This window comes from Oncorhynchus keta, chromosome 10, assembly GCF_023373465.1.
Source record: "Oncorhynchus keta strain PuntledgeMale-10-30-2019 chromosome 10, Oket_V2, whole genome shotgun sequence".
Classification (NCBI taxonomy): Eukaryota; Metazoa; Chordata; class Actinopteri; order Salmoniformes; family Salmonidae; genus Oncorhynchus; species Oncorhynchus keta.
The window spans coordinates 1,239,181-1,262,028 of NC_068430.1; the positions used below are offsets into that span (position 1 = coordinate 1,239,181).

At 44.7% G+C, this 22,848-nt stretch overlaps 1 protein-coding gene across 1 annotated transcript in view; it reads left to right on the forward strand.

Annotated features, from left to right (window-relative positions):
• The window catches only part of LOC118381902 (plasma membrane calcium-transporting ATPase 2-like), a 238,561-nt gene that overhangs the window by 15,108 nt on the left and 200,605 nt on the right, over nt 1–22,848 (forward strand). Inside the window, 1 exon segment of the mRNA XM_052526180.1 lies at nt 22,013–22,743. Coding sequence (XP_052382140.1) covers nt 22,539–22,743 — 205 coding nt within the window. The 5' untranslated portion in view covers nt 22,013–22,538.

A 22,848-nucleotide genomic window follows, 5' to 3' on the forward strand; every position in this document is an offset into this window, starting at 1 on the left:
ACACAAAATTAGACATACCAATTAGGATCTGGCTAAAAATACTTGAATCAGTCATAGAGCCCATTGCCCTTTATAAATGTGAGGTCTGGGGTCCGATCACCAACCAAGAATTCACAAACGGGACAAACACCAAATTGAGATTCTGCAGAATTCTGCAAAAATAAGTTATATTAGGCTGATACACGCTAATGATCAAAATCAAGAAAAGAGCCGTTAAATTCTACAACCATCTAAAAGGAAGCGATTCCCAAACTTTCCATAACAAAGCCATCACCAACAGAGAGATGAACCTGGAGAAGAGTCCCCGAGCAAGCTGGTCCTGGGGCTCTGTTCCCAAACACACCCCTCAGAGCCATCACCTACAGAGAGATGAACCTGAGAAGAGTCCCCTAAGCAAGCTGGTCCTGGGGCTCTGTTCCCAAACACACCCCTCAGAGCCATCACCTACAGAGAGATGAACCTAGAGAAGAGTCCCTAAGCAAGCTGGTCCTGGGGCTCTGTTCACAAACACACCCCTCAGAGCCATCACCTACAGAGAGATGAACCTAGAGAAGAGTCCCTAAGCAAGCTGGTCCTGGGGCTCTGTTCACAAACACACCCCACAGAGCCCCAGGACAGCAACACAATTAGACCCAACCAAATCATGAGAAAAGAAAAAGATAATTACTTGACATATTGGAAAGAATTAACAAAAAAAACAGAGCAAACTAGAATGCTATTTGGCCCTAAACAGAGAGTACACAGTGGCAGAATACCTGACAACTGTGACTCAAATCAAATGTTCAAATCAAATGTTATGTGTCACATGAGCCGAATACAACCGGTGTAGACCTCACAGTGAAATGCTGAATACAACAGGTGTAGTAGACCTCACAGTGAAATGCTGAATACAACAGGTGTAGTAGACCTCACAGTGAAATGATGAATACAACAGGTGTAGTAGACCTCACAGTGAAATGCTGAATACAACAGGTGTAGTAGACCTCACAGTGAAATGCTGAATACAACAGGTGTAGTAGACCTCACAGTGAAATGCTGAATACAACAGGTAGAGTAGACTTCACAGTGAAATACTGAATACAACAGGTGTAGTAGACCTTACAGTGAAATGCTGAATACAACAGGTGTAGTAGACCTCACAGTGAAATGCTGAATACAACAGGTGTAGTAGACCTCACAGTGAAATGCTGAATACAACAGGTGTAGTAGACCTCACAGTGAAATGCTGAATACAACAGGTGTAGTAGACCTTACAGTGAAATGCTGAATACAACAGGTGTAGTAGACCTTACAGTGAAATGCTGAATACAACAGGTGTAGTAGACCTCACAGTTAAATGCTGAATACAACAGCTGTAGTAGACCTCACAGTGAAATGCTGAATACAACAGGTGTAGTAGACCTTACAGTGAAATGCTGAATACAACAGGTGTAGTAGACCTTACAGTGAAATGCTGAATACAACAGGTGTAGTAGACTTTACAGTGAAATGCTCAATACAACAGGTGTAGTAGACCTCACAGTGAAATGCTGAATACAACAGGTGTAGTAGACCTCACAGTGAAATACTGAATACAACAGGTGTAGTAGACCTCACAGTGAAATACTGAATACAACAGGTGTAGTAGACCTCACAGTGAAATGCTGAATACAACAGGTGTAGTAGACCTCACAGTGAAATGATGAATACAACAGGTGTAGTAGACCTCACAGTGAAATGTTGAATACAACAGGTGTAGTAGACCTCACAGTGAAATGCTGAATAGAACAGGTGTAGTAGACCTCACAGTGAAATGCTGAATACAACAGGTGTAGTAGACCTCACAGTGAAATACTGAATACAACAGGTGTAGTAGACCTCACAGTGAAATGATGAATACAACAGGTGTAGTAGACCTCACAGTGAAATGCTGAATACAACAGGTGTAGTAGACCTTACAGTGAAATGCTGAATACAAGGTGTAGTAGACCTTACAGTGAAATGCTGAATACAACAGGTGTAGAAACAGTGAAATGCTCAAAAACAGGTGTAGTAGACCTACAGTGAAATGCTGAATACAAAGGTTATAAACCTCACCAGTGAAATACTGAATACAACAGGTGTAGTAGACCTCACAGTGAAATACTGAATACAACAGGTGTAGTAGACCTCACAGTGAAATGCTGAATACAACAGGTGTAGTAGACCTCACAGTGAAATGCTGAATACAACAGGTGTAGTAGACCTCACAGTGAAATGCTGAATACAACAGGTGTAGTAGACCTCACAGTGAAATGCTGAATACAACAGGTGTAGTAGACCTCACAGTGAAATGCTGAATACAACAGGTGTAGTAGACCTCACAGTGAAATGCTGAATACAACAGGTGTAGTAGACCTCACAGTGAAATGCTGAATACAACAGGTGTAGTAGACCTCACAGTGAAATTACAAGCCCTTAAACAACAATGCCGTTTCAAGAAAATAATCTAAAAAAAAGAAGAAATAAAAGTAGCAAATAATTATAAATCAGCAGTAAAATAACAATAGCATGGATATATACAGGGGGCACCGTTACAGAATCATGCGCTGATATAGTTGGTCAAGGTAATTGAGGTAATATGAACATGTAGGTAGAGTTATTAAAGTTATTAAAGTGACTATGCATAGCCATTTGATTAAATGTTTTGAAGTCTTATGGCTTGGGTATAGAAGCTGTTTATAGAAGCCTCTTGGACATCGACTTGGTGCTCCAGTACCACTTGCCATGCAGTAGCAGAGAGAACAGTTCTATGACTAGGGTGGCTGGAGTCTTTGACAATTGTTATGGCCTTCCTCTGACACTACCCTCTGATATAGAGGGCCTGGATGGCAGGAAGCTTGGCCTCAGTGATGTACTGGGCCGTACACACTACCCTCTGATATAGAGGGCCTGGATGGCAGGAAGCTTGGCCTCAGTGATGTACTGGGCCGTACACACTACCCTCTGATATAGAGGGCCTGGATGGCAGGAAGCTTGGCCTCAGTGATGTACTGGGCCGTACACACTACCCTCTGATATAGAGGGCCTGGATGGCAGGAAGCTTGGCCTCAGTGATGTACTGGGCCGTACACACTACCCTCTGATATAGAGGGCCTGGATGGCAGGAAGCTTGGCCTCAGTGATGTACTGGGCCGTACACACTACCCTCTGATATAGAGGTCCTGGATGGCAGGAAGCTTGGCCTCAGTGATGTACTGGGCCGTACACACTACCCCCTGACCCAAAATACAACCTATATTTATGTTTATATATTTACCCTTTTGTACTTTAACTATTTGTACATCGTTACTGTATATATAATATACATTTGAAATGTCTTTATTTTTATTTTTTAACTTTTTTATATTTAACTTTTTGAGTGTAATGTTTACTGTTCATTTTTTATTGTATATTTCACTTTTGTTTATCTATTTCACTTGCTTTGGCAATGTTAAAATATATTTCCCAATTAAAGCCCTTAACTATACATTTAAATTGAATTGAGAAGTGTGGGAGATGTGAGAGTGAGGGAGCGATGTGAGGAGAGTGAGGTATAGCAGTGAGAGATGTGAGGGAGAGATGTGAGAGTGAGGGAGAGATGAGGGTGAGATGATGAGGGAGAGAGATGTGAGGGAGAGGAGGGAGAGAGGTGAGGAGAGTGAGAGATGTGAGGGAGAGGAGGGAGAGAGGCGAGGGAGAGGAGTGAGAGATGTGAGGAGAGTGAGAGAGCGGAGTGAGGGAGAGAGGTGAGGAGAGTGAGGGATGTGAGGGAGTGGAGGGAGAGGTGAGGAGAGTGAGGGAGAGGAGTGAGAGATGTGAGGAGAGTGAGAGAGAGGAGTGAGAGATGTGAGGGATTTCTTTCTACAGTCTGTCATGTCTTTACACTGGAATGACTGGGAGCTGCACCTGGCTGTTAGATGTTTGCTTCCTCCTTTGTGAGGGTTGCGTGACAGCTGCTTGCGTGACAGCTGCTTGCGTGACAGCTGCTTTCGTGACAGCTGCTTTCAACACAATTAGAAACCACACGGCTCATCATTAAGGAAGGAGAAAGCCCTCAGTCCCTTTACGTAAGACTGTTCACCTAAAAGCTTTAGCTTTATACTGCTGTCGAACTGATATACCACTTCATATATTACAGTACTAGTAGGAAGATTGAATCAAAAGGGACTTTTTTTTTTTTTTTTTAATGTGTAGTTTTACAGTGGAGAATACCAGTCTACAGGTTCCCTGCACGTACTACGTAAAGCGGTAGGAGGCTGCATCACCGATTGGCAGGGCAAAGGGCTACGGAGGGTGGTGAGTACATCACTGGAACCGATCTCCCATTCAGGACTCATATCTTTACTGTCTTATCTATCCTGTTGCCTAGTCACTTTACCACCACCTTAAATGGTTTAACTTGGGTCAAACGTTTCGGGTAGCCTTCCACAAGCTTCCCACAATAAGTTGTGTGAACCCATTCCTCCTGACAGAGCTGGTGTAACTTGAGTCAGGTTTGTAGGCATCCTCACTCACACACACTTTTTCAGTTCTGCCCACAAATATCCTATAGGATTGAGGTCAGGGTTTTGTGATGGCCACTACAATACCTTGACTTTGTTGTCCTTAAGCCATTTTGCCACAACTTTGGTAGTAATCTTGTGGTCATTGTCCATTTGGAAGAGCCATTTGCGACCAAGCTTTAACTTCCTGTCTGATGTCTTGAGATGTTGCTTCAATATATGCACATAATTTTCCTGCCTCATGATGCCATCTATTTTGAGTAGTGCACCAGTCCCTCCTGCAGTAAAGCACCCCCACAACATGATGCTTCCACCTCCGTGCTTCACAGAAGGGATGGTGTTCTTCGGCTTGCAAGCCTCCCCCTTTTTCCTCCAAACATAACGATGGTCATTATGGCCAAACAGTTCTATTTTTGTTTCATCAGACCAGAGGACATTTCTCCAAAAATACTATCTTTGTCCCTATGTGCAGTTGCAAACCGTAGTCGGGCTTTTTTATGGCAGTTTTGGAGCAGTGGCTTCTTCCTTGCTGAGCGGCCTTTCAGGTTATGTCGATATTGGACTCGTTTTACTGTGGATATAGATAGTTTTGTACCTGTTTCCTCCAGTATCTTCGTCCTTTGCTGTTGTTCTGGGATTGATTTGCACTTTTTGCACCAAAGTATGTTCATCTCTAGGAGACAGAACGCTTCTCCTTCCTGAGCGGTATGACGGCTGCGTGGTCCCATGGTGTTCGTACTATTGTTTGTACAGATTAAATTGGTACCTTCAGGCATTTTGAAATTGATCCCAAAGGATGAACCAGACTTGTGGAGGTCTACAATTTTCTTTCTGATGTCTTGGCTGATTTCTTTTGATTTCCCATGATGTTAAGAAAAAAGGCACTGAGTTTGAAGGTAGGCCTCGAAATACTTCCACAGGTACACCTCCAATTGACTCAAATGATGTCAATTAGCCTATCAGAAGCTTCTAAAGCCATGACATCATTTTCTGGAATTTTCGAAAGCTGTTTAAAGGCACAGTCAACTTAGTGTATGTAAACTTCTGACCCACTGGAATTGTGATACAGTGAATTATAAGTGAAATAATCTGTCTGTAAACAATTGTTGGAAATTGTTGTTACTTGTGTCATGCACAAAGTAGATGTCCTAATCAACTTGCCAAAACTATAGTTTGTTAACAAGAAATTTGTAGAGTGGTTGAAAACTAGTTTTAATGACTCCATCCTAAGTGTATGTAAACTTCCGACTTCAACTGTATGTTTATATGTATGTGTATATATACCATCCAGGGTTTTTTCAGGATCTAAAAGGGGTGGTAGCAGTGGTTCGTAGATACTATTTTAAATGTCCACAATCTTGGTGCTGTAGAGACATTTTGCATTTTTAAGCCAATTTCTTGCAGTTTTACGTATTTCTTCATGTAGTTTCAGTTTGAAAGCTCATTATCTGCAATTTTACATTCTACCATGGAGCTGAGAGAACATTTTAAACCAAAGTTTTAAGTTTTAAACCAAATTTTATGCACATTGCCATGACTAATCAACACTGCCTAATTCATAGTTTATGGAATTTTACATTTTTTCTGAATGTCTAGCTTTTATTTTGGAGATTGTTAGTTCTCAAATATTGTCTTGTTAAAATTATATAGTTCCATTCTCTTTTCTACATACTTTCTATCTGGTTTAAGTCCTTTGCGTGTTTTTCCATTTACACTGTTTGGACATAGATTCCCCGAAAAACGCTTAGGAGGCTCGCCCAAGGATTTGAATGGCAGAAAATTCCCTCAATAACCTCAATAACCATAATCTCATACCTCAATAACCCCATTAACCTTGTACCTAAATAACCTTAATAACCTCGTACCTCAATAACCCCATTAACCTTGTACCTTAATAACCCCACTAACCTTGTACCTCAATAACCTTAATAACCCCGTACCTCAATAACCCCACTAACCTTGTACCTTAATAACCTTAATAACCTCGTACCTCAGTAACCCCACTAACCTCGTACCTCAATAACCCCACTAACCTTGTACCTTAATAACCTCGTACGTCAATAACCCCACTAACATTGTACCTCAATAACCCCACTAACCTTGTACCTTAATAACCTCGTACCTCAATAACCCCACTAACCTTGTACATTAATAACCTCGTACCTCAGTAACCTCAACCTCATACCTTAATAACTTCGTACCTCAATAACCCCACTAACCTTGTACCTTAATAACCTCGTACCTCAATAACCCCACTAACCTTGTACTTTAATAACCTCGTACCTCAGTAACCTCAACATCGTACCTCAGTAACCTCAACATCGTACCTCAATAACCTCGTACCTCAGTAACCTCAACATCGTACCTCAATAACCTCGTACCTCAGTAACCTCAACCTCGTACCTCAGTAACCTCAACCTTGTACCTCAATAACCTCGTACCTCATCGACTCGCTATGGCTACTTTTTTTCCCTTTGATTTTTATTCATTTTTTTACTCTGTATTTATTCCTCCTTCAAAGCTGTATCGTATCTTGTTGTTGGCAAAGGACATGAATTTCACTGTTAAACCTGTTGTTTTACGAAGCATATGACAAAATAAAATGGGATTTGATTTGACACACACACACTGCAGAAGGCAGGTTGCTGCTATGACTCATTCATCGACTCTCCTCTCTCTGAATACCGTCTAAACCACATACTGCAGCTAGTGCAAAAGGTCAAGTCATTTTATAGGAATTACACTATTTCTATATCTATCTATCTAACTTGGAAGATACCAGCCTAAACTATTGTATTATGTTGTATTGTATTTAAGTGATAATGCCAGAGAAGCCGGTGTTTGGAAGATAAAGGTGTTGCAAACTGTGCCAATATATCCTCCAAATACCAGCTTCAAGGGCATTATTACCTTTATACAACGGGTTGCCAAAATATTCAAATAATGATTTACATATTTTAATTAAAAAGTATTATTTTGAAGAATTTATTCATACTATTTCATCCTTCCACAAGATATAGTCCAGAACCAATCTAGCGTTGCTACCCAAGCCGGCTGGTCATTCGTTCTACTGGTTTGGATGCCAGAGACTCAACCTAGTCGTTCGTTCTACTGGTTCGGTTGCCAGAGACTCAACCCAGTCGTTTGTTCTATTGGTTCGGTTGCCAGAGACTCAACCCAGTCGTTCATTCTACTGGTTCGGTTGCCAGAGACTCAACCCAGTCGTTCGTTCTATTGGTTCGGTTGACAGAGACTCAACCCAGTCGTTCGTTCTACTGGTTCGGTTGACAGAGACTCAACCCAGTCGTTTGTTCTACTGGTTCGGTTGCCAGAGACTCAACCCAGTCGATCGTTCTGCTGGTTTGGTTGCCAGAGACTCAACCCAGTCGTTCGTTCTACTGGTTCGGATGACAGAGACTCAACCCAGTTGTTCGTTCTATTGGTTCTATTGGTTGCCAGAGACTCAACCCAGTCGTTCGTTCTACTGGTTCGGTTGCCAGAGACTCAACCCAGTCGTTCGTTCTACTGGTTCGGATGACAGAGACTCAACCCAGTCATTCGTTCTACTGGTTCGGTTGCCAGAGACTCAACCCAGTCGTTCGTTCTATTGGTTCGGTTGACAGAGACTCAACCCAGTCGTTCCTTCTACTGGTTCGGTTGCCAGAGACTCAACCCAGTCGTTCGTTCTACTGGTTCGGTTGCCAGAGACTCAACCCAGTCGATCGTTCTACTGGTTCGGTTGACAGAGACTCAACCCAGTCGTTCGTTCTACTGGTTTGGATGACAGAGACTCAACCCAGTTGTTCGTTCTATTGGTTCGGTTGACAGAGACTCAACCCAGTCGTTCGTTCTACTGGTTCGGTTGACAGAGACTCAACCCAGTCGTTCGTTCTACTGGTTCGGTTGACAGAGACTCAACCCAGTCGTTCGTTCTACTGGTTCGGTTGCCAGAGACTCAACCCAGTCGTTCGTTCTACTGGTTCGGTTGACAGAGACTCAACCCAGTCGTTCGTTCTACTGGTTCGGTTGCCAGAGACTCAACCCAGTCGTTCGTTCTACTGGTTCGGTTGCCAGAGACTCAACCCAGTCGTTCGTTCTACTGGTTCGGTTGACAGAGACTCAACCCAGTCGTTCGTTCTACTGGTTCGGTTGCCAGAGACTCAACCCAGTCGTTCGTTCTACTGGTTCGGTTGACAGAGACTCAACCTAGTCGTTCGTTCTACTGGTTCGGTTGACAGAGACTCAACCCAGTCGTTCGTTCTACTGGTTCGGTTGACAGAGACTCAACCCAGTCGTTCGTTCTACTGGTTCGGTTGCCAGAGACTCAACCCAGTCGTTCGTTCTACTGGTTCGGTTGACAGAGACTCAACCCAGTCGTTCGTTCTACTGGTTCAGTTGCCAGGGACTCAACCCAGTCGTTCATTCTAAATGTTCCATTGCCATACTGGCTGGCAACGTTCTTATCCCTTGCTTGCTAGTTAGCCAACTACGGCTAACTTACAGTCACATCAAACTGTGCACCCAGAATAACAACAAAGTAGCTGCATTTGCATTTGTTTAAGCTGTTTTCTAGTGACATGTAATTGGATACATCCATACGACATCCAATGAGCTAAAGAGACATGATTCCGCCTGGCTCTATCTATCGTCAGGACGGAGGAGCTAGCCGACACAGCTAACACAATCACTTCAAACTGAAGCTGAAAAGACTGCGAACGCTTCATTTAGTTTGACCAGTTTTCCGTTGATAGTTCTTTGTATAAACCAATACAAATTATGCTGATTCATGATTTCGACTGGCTGAGAAAAGCCTGTCTGTCTCATCCCGACTACCAACACATGTATTACTCTTTTATTATACATGTATTTAACCTTTAACCTCAACTAGGCAAGTCAGTTTTACAATGATGGCCTTCCCCGGCCAAACCCTCCCCTAACCCGGATGATGCTGGGCCGATTGTGCCCCGCCCTATGGGACTCCCGATCACGGACGGTTGTGATACAGCCCGGGATCAAACCAGGATCTTTAGTGATGCCTCTAGCACTGGGATGCAGTGCCTTAGACTGCTGCACCACTCGGGAACACCACTATGGGACAGCTGGAGAAGGAATATGAATATTAAAACAATGTTGTACATTTCAGAGAAACAGACAGCAAGGTTTATACAAATCTTCACTGTTGAAAACAAAATCTTACGTGAGATTCTAGATGCTTTTTATGGTGTAGATTTATTAAGTTTATAAATTGCCTGGTTGGGCCCATGAGACAGCAGATTTAGCAGTCAGATTGAACAGATTACATTATATTATATTCTAAACTATATTATTATTTCCCAAACATTCTATTCTGAACTATTCTATTCTATTCTGAACTATTCTATTCTATTCTGAACTATTCTATTCTATTCTGAACTATTCTATTCTATTCTATTCTGAACTATTCTGTTCCATTCTAAACTATTATATTATATTGTATTCTATTCTATTCCAAACTATTGGGTTTTCAATGTGGTTTTCAATGTGGTTTTCAATGTGGTTTTCAATGTGGTTTCAATGGAGTTTTCAAGCTTTTGGGGGTTTTCAAGCTACTGAATCTGGTGGGTAAATGGAGATGGTCTCAAATAGGCCTAGTGTAGCATCACTATTAGTCAAATCAAATTTTATTTGTCACATACGCATGGTTAGCAGATGTTAATGCGAGTGTAGCGAAATGCTTGTGCTTCTAGTTCCGACAATGCAGTAATAACCAACAAGTAATCTAACCTAACAATTTCACAACAGCTGCCTTATACACACAAGTGTAAAGGGATGAAGAATATGTACATAAAGATATATGAATGAGTGATGGTACAGAACGGCATAGGCAAGATCCAGTAGATGGTATAGAGTACAGTATATACATATGAGATGAGTAATGTAGGGTATGTAAACATGTAAAAGTGGCATTAGCTTGGTTGATTGCCTTGCGATGGGAATAGCTACACTGTTTGTATTCGGTCATGTTTCCGGTCACCTAGTCTCTCTAGACAGACGGTTTGCTTGACTAATTTACAAAGCTCCAAGGTCTGGGATATCCCAGACTACATCACTATCAGTAGTTATCAGTAGCTAACTGTCCTACTGAGGAAAGATTATTGGACGAGTGTGAACATAGGCGAGAGCGAGTTTCCTTCCAATATATCTTTTGGGCATCAGTCTCAGCTCTATTCTTTTTAAATCCAGGTCACATTGAGATTCAGTTGATTAATTTATAAGCAGTTGAAACAATAACAAGTTTTCCCTGCCAATGTTTCAGTAAAAAGCTGAGGGCTGGAGAAATCTAACCGCCCTAAAATGCATAGACAGAGTTATTGATACAGGGACTGACAATCCACGATGCCTCATGGCTATAACTATAAATATAGTTTTAACCATGTTTTGAAGCGTTGTTTGTGTGTTTGTTTAATTAACTTTATTGACAAATATTGGAGTAAAAACAAGTTTACATTTATAGATTAGAGATTAAGATAACTTTATTGGTCAATTATAGATTAGAGATTAAGATAACTTTATTGGTCAATTATAGATTAGAGATTAAGATAACTTTATTGGTCAATTATAGATTAGAGATTAAGATAACTTTATTGGTCAATTGCACAGAGGGTCCAACCAAAATGTGACTTCTGCTTTCAACCCCTCCTAAAGACACAGGTTTTGGGGAGCTGTGGGCGGCCTTTGTGGGGGTTTAAGTGCCTTGCTCAAGGGCACAATATGGTATCTAGGATTTCATACCAGCATGGCCACCTGGGTTCTGATGGCGGACGACAATTAAGTCCTATTCTTCAAGAATCCTTAAGTTCCAGAAATGGATGTAGCAGCTGCTTATCGCCCCGTTAAACGTAACCTATGACCTGAGCCATCACCTTATGTATTACTGCCCCCCCCCCCCCCCACCCCCCCAGACATCCTTAGAAAACACACACAAAAAAAATGGCTGTGAGCAGCAATGAAAGGGGTTCACAGGATGACAGAAAGGATCACAAGATCAGTTGGAGAACAAACCAAGCGCTCTATCATGTCGTTTCATGTGCAATCAGTGACATCTTTACCACGTTTATCTCTCAGTAGCACAAGGACGTCCGTGTTAGGGATGACACGCTTCACGTTGATAGGTCAGTGTGGAGTGGATTTACAGTGGTTTAAAAAAAAGGACAATGTGATTTTTTATTTTTTTTTATTTGTCAATACCTCAGCCTCTGGTTTGCCCAATCCCTTTAGCTTTTTCTCAAACTAAGTCATGGGCCGACGTACTGCACATGGCACATGCCGTCACGAACCTCTCTGAAGAGGGTGTATCTTCCTGTTCGGGCGGGGCTCGGCGGTCGTCGTCACCGGCCTGTTAGCTGCCATCAATTCCTTTTCCGTTTGTGTTGGTTAGTGGTTAATTGGGTACACCTGTTTTGTATTAGGGTTTGTTTGTAGGGTATTTAAGGTCACTAGGCCCGCTGGGTATTTTGTGCGGGCTTGTTTATCGTTACTCTGTGTTTGATGGTGTGATTTTGTTGTCTTATCTTTATTCTCTGGTCTATTTTGTCCTGTTGTTTTGGACTGGCAAACCCATATACGCCCTGTGTGTTGGCGTGATCATTTTTTCGGTTGCACCGGTGTAATAAATTTGATAAACGACCGAACCTCTGCTCCTGATTCCATCACTCTTAGTGTTTCTTACCACATCTGGTGTCATGTGGTTCATGAGAAGATTTTTGGGGAGTATTTCTGTTGTTGTTGCATATTGTAGCATATTAGTGTTAGTCTGTACATTAGTTAGTTATTAGTGCTAATATGTATAGAGTGGCCATCTTTGAATGAATCAACATTATTTTTCTCCAACTCTTCAGTTGATGAGTCCAAAGACCACATCTGGAGTGAATCTTTTTTCAAAAGTTTTTTCCCCAAAAATTTCAAGATGGAGGAAAATATATCCTGACCGATCTTATGGGTCCTTTCCCCAGCATGAGGAAAGACACCCCTGTACACAGGTCCACGTGTCTAATATGAGGGTTTAGATGAGACTGCTTATAATTAGTGCCCTCTGTAGGCCAATCGAATGCCATTCAATGTTGACCAAGTTAATCATTGCCTCTAGTTTCTGTGTTCCAAATTAGAAAGAGTAATTTGACCATCTTAAAAAAACAATACCATTGGGGAACCTCTAATTATACCTCTAATTACACGTCTCCTAGCCTGGGCCACACATTCATTCTGTCCCTTACACTAAAACTGAGTCAGTTATATAAAACGAAATACAAATATTTTTTTTATACAAATGAAAATAAATAAATACTAACAAATCAGTTCTGAAAACTAAAATAAAATTAAACTGATCTCCAAATAATTGTTTATTTTTTATAGAAACACACACACACACACACACACACACACACACACACACACACACACACACACACACACACACACACACACACACACACGATTAATATAGAGACGGCAGAATGAAACACTCTTCTCAAATCACCTTCTGCCTATCTGGAAATACATACTGAGACAATGGTCCACGAACAAGACACTAACTTAGTATTTCTCTCCATTGACAGGTGGATAGGTTGTTCTTCCTTGCTCTGATTGGCTGACTTTAGGCTTTTATAAGTCCCAGCATTAGATACGATACACATCGGCATCGCAGCCCAGGCAGCCGTCTCCAAACGAAGCCATCTGTGCAATGCATTATTAATAGCAGTACCTGTGAATTACCTGTGTAATCCACCTGCTCGCTGCAGCCTCTTGATCAGTCTTCCCGGAGAGACATTTCTTAACTTGTATTTGACAGCCGTGGCACAGCTTGCATGGACTGGAATTCTGGCACCGACATTGATTAGGCCTGATGGGCCAGGGACTTGAGGAGAGGAGGTATGTGTGTGTGTGTGTGTGTGTGTGTGTGTGTGTGTGTGAAAAGGTTCATTCCTGTTTTATAATTTGACAACATTAGAAAATAGAGTTTAATAATGAGACTAATAATCATCTCAAAATAAATGATAATTAAAAGAGCTCCGGGTGTCAACCTGGTACCTGAGAGACAGGATATGAAACCAACCGCCTCGTGTTATATAATATATGCTATTTCACAGACGGGATCCTCCAAATCATTTTGCCATTTTTTGCTCGAATTAAACCCCCAAACCTGGTCCATACAGCACCATGCTGTACCTACTGATCCATACAGCACCATGCTGTACCTACTGATCTATACAGCACCATGCTGTACCTACTGATCTATACAGCACCATGCTGTACCTACTGATCCATACAGCACCATGCTGTACCTACTGATCCATACAGCACCATGCTGTATCTACTGATCTATACAGCACCATGCTGTACCTACTGATCTATACAGCACCATGCTGTACCTACTCATCCATACAGCACCATGCTGTACCTACTGATCTATACAGCACCATGCTGTATCTACTGATCTATACAGCACCATGCTGTACCTACTGATCTATACAGCACCATGCTGTACCTACTGATCCATACAGCACCATGCTGTACCTACTGATCCATACAGCACCATGCTGTATCTACTGATCTATACAGCACCATGCTGTACCTACTGATCTATACAGCACCATGCTGTACCTACTGATCCATACAGCACCATGCTGTACCTACTGATCTATACAGCACCATGCTGTACCTACTGATCCATACAGCACCATGCTGTATCTACTGATCTATACAGCACCATGCTGTACCTACTGATCTATACAGCACCATGCTGTACCTACTGATCCATACAGCACCATGCTGTATCTACTGATCTATACAGCACCATGCTGTACCTACTGATCTATACAGCACCATGCTGTACCTACTGATCTATACAGCACCATGCTGTACCTACTGATCTATACAGCACCATGCTGTACCTACTGATCTATACAGCACCATGCTGTACCTACTGATCTACACAGCACCATGCTGTATCTACTGATCTATACAGCACCATGCTGTACCTACTGATCTATACAGCACCATGCTGTATCTACTGATTTATACAGCACCATGCTATATCTACTGATCTATACAGCACCATGCTGTATCTACTGATCTATACAGCACCATGCTGTACCTACTGATCTATACAGCACCATGCTGTACCTACTGATCTATACAGCACCATTCTGTACCTACTGATCTATACAGCACCATGCTGTACCTATTGATCCATACAGCACCATGCTGTATCTACTGATCCACACAGCACCATGCTGTACCTACTGATCTATACAGCACCATGCTGTACCTACTGATCTATACAGCTCCATCCTGTACCTACTGATCTATACAGCACCATGCTGTACCTACTGATCCATACAGCACCATGTTCTACTGTTAGTTAACCTGTTAATCTGCTGCTCTCTCCTCCAGCTAACCTTAGTGTTGATACCACCTGTCCCCATCGTCTGTTTAATCTGCGTATATACTGTGGTTGTAACATCTGCTTCCAGCTCACAGCCTCAAACACGTAGATCCCCTGAACACAGCTCACTCTCAAACTCACAGCCTCAAACACCTAGATCCCCTGAACACAGCTCACTCTCCAACTCACACTCTCAAACACGTAGATCCCCTGAACACAGCTCACTCTCCAACTCACAGCTTCAAACAAGTAGATCCCCTGAACACAGCTCACTCTCCAACTCACACTCTCACACCCCTAGATCCCCTGAATGCAGCTCACTCTCCAACTCACAGCCTCAAACACGTAGATCCCCTGAACACAGCTCACTCTCCAACTCACAGCTTCAAACAAGTAGATCCCCTGAACACAGCTCACTCTCCAACTCACACCCCTAGATCCCCTGAATGCAGCTCACTCTCCAACTCACAGCCTCAAACACGTAGATCCCCTGAACACAGCTCACTCTCCAACTCACAGCTTCAAACAAGTAGATCCCCTGAACACAGCTCACTCTCCAACTCACAGCCTCAAACACGTAGATCCCCTGAATGCAGCTCACTCTCCAACTCACACCCCTAGATCCCCTGAACACAGCTCACTCTCCAACTCACAGCTTCAAACAAGTAGATCCCCTGAACACAGCTCACTCTACAACTCACAGCCTCAAACACGTAGATCCCCTGAACACAGCTCACTCTCCAACTCACAGCCTCAAACACGTAGATCCCCTGAACACAGCTCACTCTCCAAATCACAGCCCTAGATCCCCTGAACACAGCTCACTCTCCAGATCCCAATCACCTGAATTCTGATCACCTGTTCACACACCTGTATGTCATTATCACACACTGTTTAGTTCAGTTCTGTGCATCCCATCACTGTGAGGTATTGGTTGTTTTGATTCACACTTCTAGTCGGAGCTCTGTTTTTCCCCTTGATTTACTCCTCCCGCGTTTGATAGTTTTTGCCTGCCTCACTAACGATGCCTTTTCCCTATTCCCTGCCTGTACTTTAGTCTATCGGATTCTCTGTTATCTACCTATTGCCTGATCACCCAGACTACGTTATTAGCCTTCTCCCTGCCTGTACTGTTACCTTTGGACCCCTGTGGTGTGACCTTCTGCCTGCCCCTGGACCCAGCTACCTGCCTCCTCCTGTGTATGACCTTCTGCCTGCCCCTGGACCCAGCTACTACCTGCTTCCTCCTGTGTGACCTTCTGCCTGCTCCTGACCCAGCTACTACCTGCCTCCTCCTGTGTGTGACCTTCTGCCTGCCCCTGGACCCAGCTACTACCTGCCTCCTCCTGTGTGTGACCTTCTGCCTGCTCCTGGACCCAGCTACTACCTGCCTCCTCCTGTGTGTGACCTTCTGCCTGCCCCTGAACCCAGCTACCTGCCTCCTCCTGTGTATGACCTTCTGCCTGCCCCTGAACCCAGCTACCTGCCTCCTCCTGTGTATGACCTTCTGCCTGCCCCTGGACCCAGCTACCTGCCTCCTCTTGTGGTCCTTTGCAAATATACACCTACGGCGCCCAGCGCTTGAAACCAGCTCTCTGTCTCCCATCGTGTTCATTACACTGTTCCTGTAGCACAGTGCTGAGCTTACCCAAATGTTGTTTGTTGAGGAGACAGGGAGTGTGAGTGTGTGGAGACACTGTGTCAGCGTGCTCATGGTGGCTTGGATTTGAGAAGCTGTGTGTGAATGTCTTTCTGCTCTGCCTGCCATTAATATGTATGAGCTGCTTCCTGATTTAGACATGACTCTGTACAGTGGCCCGTTCTTGGAAAGATGTGAACAGAGCGTTACAGGAAAAGTGATGGTTTTATCTGTTACTGACTGAAAGATATAGGAGGTAGAGGAGACAGACAGGAGAGATATAGGAGGTAGAGACAGACAGGAGAGATATAGGAGGTAGAAGAGACAGACAGGAGAGATATAGGAGGTAGAAGATACCGACATGAGAGATATAGGAGGTAGAAGAGACAGACAGGAGAGATATAGGAGGTAGAAGAGACAGACATGAGAGATATAGGAGGTAGAAGGGACAGACAGGAGAGATATAGGAGGTAGAAGAGACAGACAGGAGAGATATAGGAGGTAGAAGAGACAGACAGGAGAGATATAGGAGGTAGAAGAGACAGACAGGAGAGATATAGGAGGTAGAAGAGACAGACATGAGAGATATAGGAGGTAGAAGAGACAGACAGGAGAGATATAGGAGGTCGAAGATACCGACATGAGAGATATAGGAGGTAGAAGAGACAGACAGGAGAGATATATGAGGTAGAAGAGACAGACAGGAGAGATATGAGTTAGAAGAGACAGACAGGAGAGATATAGGAGGTAGAAGAGACAGACAGGAGAGATATAGGAGGTAGAAGAGACAGACAGGAGAGATATAGGAGGTAGAAGAGACAGACAGGAGAGATATAGGAGGTAGAAGAGACAGACAGGAGAGATATAGGAGGTAGAAGAGACAGACAGGAGAGATATGGGAGGTAGAAGAGACAGACAGGAGAGATATAGTAGGTAGAAGAGACAGACAGGAGAGATATAGGAGTTAGAAGAGACAGACAGGGGAGATATAGGAGGTAGAAGAGACAGACAGGAGAGATATAGGAGTTAGAAGAGACAGACAGGAGAGATATAGGAGGTAGAAGAGACAGACAGGAGAGATATAGGAGGTAGAAGAGACAGACAGGAGAGATATGGGAGGTAGAAGAGACAGACAGGAGGAATATAGGAGGTAGAAGAGACAGACAGGAGAGATATAGGAGGTAGATGAGACAGACAGGAGAGATATAGGAGGTAGAAGAGACAGACAGGAGAGATATAGGAGGTAGAGACAGACAGGAGAGATATAGGAGGTAGAAGAGACAGACAGGAGAGATATGAGTTAGAAGAGACAGACAGGAGAGATATAGGAGGTAGAAGAGACAGACAGGAGAGATATAGGAGGTAGAAGAGACAGACAGGAGAGATATAGGAGGTAGAAGAGACAGACATGAGAGATATAGGAGGTAGAAGAGACAGACAGGAGAGATATAGGAGGTAGAAGAGACAGACAGGAGAGATATAGGAGGTAGAAGAGACAGACATGAGGACTATAGGAGGTAGAAGAGACAGACAGGAGGAATATAGGAGGTAGAAGAGACAGACAGGAGAGATATAGGAGGTAGAAGAGACAGACAGGAGAGATATATGAGGTAGAAGAGAGAGACATGAGAGATATAGGAGGTAGAAGAGACAGACAGGAGAGAGATAGGAGGTAGAAGAGACAGACATGAGAGATATAGGAGGTAGAAGAGACAGACATGAGAGATATAGGAGGTAGAAGAGACAGACAGGAGAGATATAGGAGGTAGATGAGACAGACAGGAGAGATATAGGAGGTAGAAGAGACAGACATGAGGACTATAGGAGGTAGAAGAGACAGACAGGAGGAATATAGGAGGTAGAAGAGACAGACAGGAGAGATATAGGAGGTAGAAGAGACAGACAGGAGAGATATATGAGGTAGAAGAGAGAGACATGAGAGATATAGGAGGTAGAAGAGACAGACAGGAGAGAGATAGGAGGTAGAAGAGACAGACATGAGAGATATAGGAGGTAGAAGAGACAGACATGAGAGATATAGGAGGTAGAAGAGACAGACAGGAGAGATATAGGAGGTAGATGAGACAGACAGGAGAGATATAGGAGGTAGAAGAGACAGACAGGAGAGATATAGGAGGTAGAAGAGACAGACAGGAGAGATATAGGAGGTAGATGAGACAGTAACAACATGAGAGATATAGGAGGTAGAAGAGACAGACAGGAGAGATATAGGAGGTAGAAGAGACAGACAGGAGAGATATGAGGTAGAAGAGACAGTAACAACAGGAGCGACAGTAGATTCAATGAAGATGGGAGAAATAGTGGACAGAATATGAAATAAAATTGTATTTGTCATATGGGTGTAGACTTTACAGTGAAGTCCTGAGCCATTCTCCACTCTCTCTCTGCAGCTGAGCCGTTCTCCACTCTCTCTGCTCTGTAGCTGAGCTGTTCTCCACTCTCTCTCTCTCTGCTCTGTAGCTGAGCAGTTCTCCATTCTCTCTGCTCTGTAGCTGAGCCATTCTGCACTTTCTCTCTGCCCTGTAGCTGAGCCGTTCTCCACTCTCTCTGCTCTGTAGCTGAGCCGTTCTCCACTCTCTCTCTCTGCTCTGTAGCTGAGCCGTTCTCCACTCTCTCTCTGCTCTGAAGCGGAGCCGTTCTCCACTCTCTCTCTGCTCTGTAGCTGAGCCATTCTCCACTCTCTCTCTGCAGCTGAGCCGTTCTGCACTTTCTCTCTGCTCTGTAGCTGAGCCGTTCTCCACTCTCTCTGCTCTGTAGCTGAGCCATTCTCCACTCTCTCTCTGCAGCTGAGCCGTTCTGCACTTTCTCTCTGCTCTGTAGCTGAGCCATTCTCCACTCTCTCTCTGCAGCTGAGCCGTTCTGCACTTTCTCTCTGCTCTGTAGCTGAGCCGTTCTCCACTCTCTCTGCTCTGTAGCTGAGCCGTTCTCCACTCTCTCTCTCTGCTCTGTAGCTGAGCCGTTCTCCACTCTCTCTCTGCTCTGTAGCTGAGCCGTTCTCCACTCTCTCTCTGCTCTGTAGCTGAGCCGTTCTCCACTCTCTCTCTGCTCTGTAGCTGAGCCGTTCTCCACTCTCTCTGCTCTGTAGCTGAGCCGTTCTCCACTCTCTCTGCTCTGCAGCTGAGCCGTTCTCCACTCTCTCTGCACTGTAGCTGAGCCGTTCTCCACTCTCTCTCTCTGCTCTGTAGCTGAGCAGTTCTCCACTCTCTCTGCTCTGTAGCTGAGCCGTTATCCACTCTCTCTGCTCTGTAGCTGAGCCGTTATCCACTCTCTCTCTGCTCTGTAGCTGAGCCGTTCTCCACTCTCTCTCTGCTCTGTAGCTGAGCCGTTCTCCACTCTCTCTGCTCTGTAGCTGAGCCGTTCTGCACTTTCTCTCTGCTCTGTAGCTGAGCCGTTCTCCACTCTCTCTGCTCTGTAGCTGAGCCGTTCTCCGCTCTCTCTCTCTGCTCTGTAGCTGAGACGTTCTCCATCTCTCTCTATGCTCTGTAGCTGAGCCGTTCTCCACTCTCTCTGTCTCTCTGCTCTGTAGCTGAGCAGTTCTCCACTCTCTCTGCTCTGTAGCTGAGTCGTTCTACACTCTCTCTGCTCTGCAGCTGAGCCGTTCTCCACTCTCTCTCTGCTCTGAAGCTGAGCCGTTCTCCACTCTCCCTCTGCTCTGTAGCTGAGCCATTCTCCACTCTCTCTCTGCAGCTGAGCCATTCTGCACTTTCTCTCTGCTCTGTAGCTGAGCCGTTCTCCACTCTCTCTCTGCTCTGTTGCTGAGCTGTTCTCCACTCTCTCTGCTCTGTAGCTGAGCCGTTCTCCACTCTCTCTGCTCTGTAGCTGAGCCGTTCTCCACTCTCTCTCTGCTCTGTAGCTGAGCAGTTCTCCACTCTCTCTGCTCTGTAGCTGAGCCGTTCTCCACTCTCTCTCTGCTCTGTAGCTGAGCCGTTCTCCACTCTCTCTGCTCTGTAGCTGAGCCGTTCTCCACTCTCTCTCTGCTCTGTAGCTGAGCCGTTCTCCACTCTCTCTCGCTGCTCTGTAGCTGAGCCCTCTGCTCTCTAATCTGCAGCCGAACCCTTCTGCTCTCTATGTCTCTGCTCTGTAGCTGAGCCCTCTGCTCTCTCTCGCTGCTCTGTAGCTGAGCCCTCTGCTCTGTAGCTGAGCCCTCTGCTCTCTCTCTGTTCTGTATCTGAACCCTTCTGTTCTCTCTCTGCTCTGTAGCTGAACCCTTCTGCTCTCTCTCTGCTCTGTAGCTATAAACCCTTCTGCTCTCTCTCTGCTCTGTAGCTATAAACCCATCTGCTCTCTCTCTGCTCTGTAGCTATAAACCCTTCTGTTCTCTCTCTGCTCTGTAGCTGAACCCTTATGCTCTCTCTCTGCTCTGTAGCTATAAACCCTTCTGTTCTCTCTCTGTTCTGTATCTGAGCCCTTCTGCTCTCTCTGCTCTGTAGCTATAAACCCTTCTGTTCTCTCTCTGCTCTGTAGCTATAAACCCTTCTGCTCTCTCTCTGCTCTGTAGCTATAAACCCTTCTGCTCTCTCTCTGCTCTGTAGCTAAACCCTTCTGCTCTCTCTCTGATCTGTAGCTATAAACCCTTCTGTTCTCTCTCTGCTCTGTAGCTATAAACCCTTCTGCTCTCTCTCTGCTCTGTAGCTGAACCCTTCTGCTCTCTCTCTGCTCTGTAGCTATAAACCTCCTGTTCTCTCTCTGCTCTGTAGCTATAAACCCTTCTGTTCTCTCTCTGCTCTGTAGCTATGAACCCTTCTGTTTTCTCTCTGCTCTGTAGCTGAACCCTTCTGCTCTCTCTCTGCTCTGTAGCTATAAACACTTCTGTTCTCTCTCTGCTCTGTAGCTATAAACCCTTCTGTTCTCTCTGCTCTGTAGCTATAAACCCTTCTGCTCTTTCTCTGTTCTGTATCTGAACCCTTCTGTTCTCTCTCTGCTCTGTAGCTATAAACCCTTCTGCTCTCTCTCTGCTCTGTAGCTATAAACCCTTCTGCTCTCTCTCTGCTCTGTAGCTGAGCCCTTCTGCTCTGCTGTGGTGTGTGCTGGCGTCAGAGCGCTCAGTACCTCCCTCGCTCGCTCAATCACTCACTGCTCCTACCGCAGTGGCAGCCTCCCCCCCTCCGCTCTGTCCTCCTCTCTCTCACACACACAATGCGGCTCAGCAGCACACAGCCTGGGCTCTTACTCTCCTCATTCATCACCGGTATGGTCGCTCTGTTCTGCTCTTTACCACAGTCGCTGATATAGACTCACGGAGCTACCGCCCAGCCGCTTTCTCACCTTCTCTCTCTCTCTCTCTCCTTCTCACCCTTTCTCCCCCTCTCTCTCTCTCTCTCTCTCTCTCTCTCTCTCTCTCTCTCTCTCTCTCTCTCTCTCTCTCTCTCTCTCTCTCTCTCTCTCTCTCTCTCTCTCTCTCTCTCACCCTCTCTCTCTCTCTCTCAGAAGGAGTAATGGAGTGGACCACCATGTAGACAGTCTGCAGCCAGAGACAGGAGAGAAGCTAGAAGCTGCAGAATGGGAACATAACCTCTGGAGCGGCTCCTGCCATGAAAAGAAGCGCACTAAGAACAGAAGGGATGTTATTATCTTGTGCACGGTCCTCTGCTCCTCTCGCTGGTCTAACTTGCTTCTCTTAGTGTTCTCCTGGATGGTCGTGTGGTTGGTTATACGGTATTTATTACGGGAACTGTCTGTATCTCAAACCGAGGATTTAGATGTTTCGCCCTCTGTCTGTCCGCGCGTGCTGCAGCATCACAGCTCTTTCTCTCTCTCTCTGACCTAGAGATCTATCGTCTGGTTTCTCCGGTATCACCGGGCACATTCCAGTGTCATTCATCCCTCTCTCTCTCTCTCTCTCTCGCTTTCTCTTTCCCTTTCTTTATTTTAAGAATCTCTCTTTCTCTCAACCTACACGACTCATTTGAGTTTTTTTTCTGCGTCAAGATACTGAGCAGCTAGTCAAGTCACCATGGGGGACCTGAGGAACAGTGATTATTACGCTAAGAACCAAGGAAACGATGTCAGCAGTAACCACGAGGGGGGCTTTGGGGTCTCGGTCATGGAGCTGCGCGACCTCATGGAGCTGAGAGGCAGCGAGGCGGTGGTTAAGATCCAGGAGGAGTACGGGGACATGGACGGGCTCTGTCAACGGCTCAGAACATCACCCACAGAAGGTGAGTCACACTACTTCACACCGGCCTCCGGGCTCTCTCTCACTCTATGTGTGTGTGTGTTTTAATGGCTGTGTGTGTGTGTGTGTGTGTGTGTGTGTGTGTGTG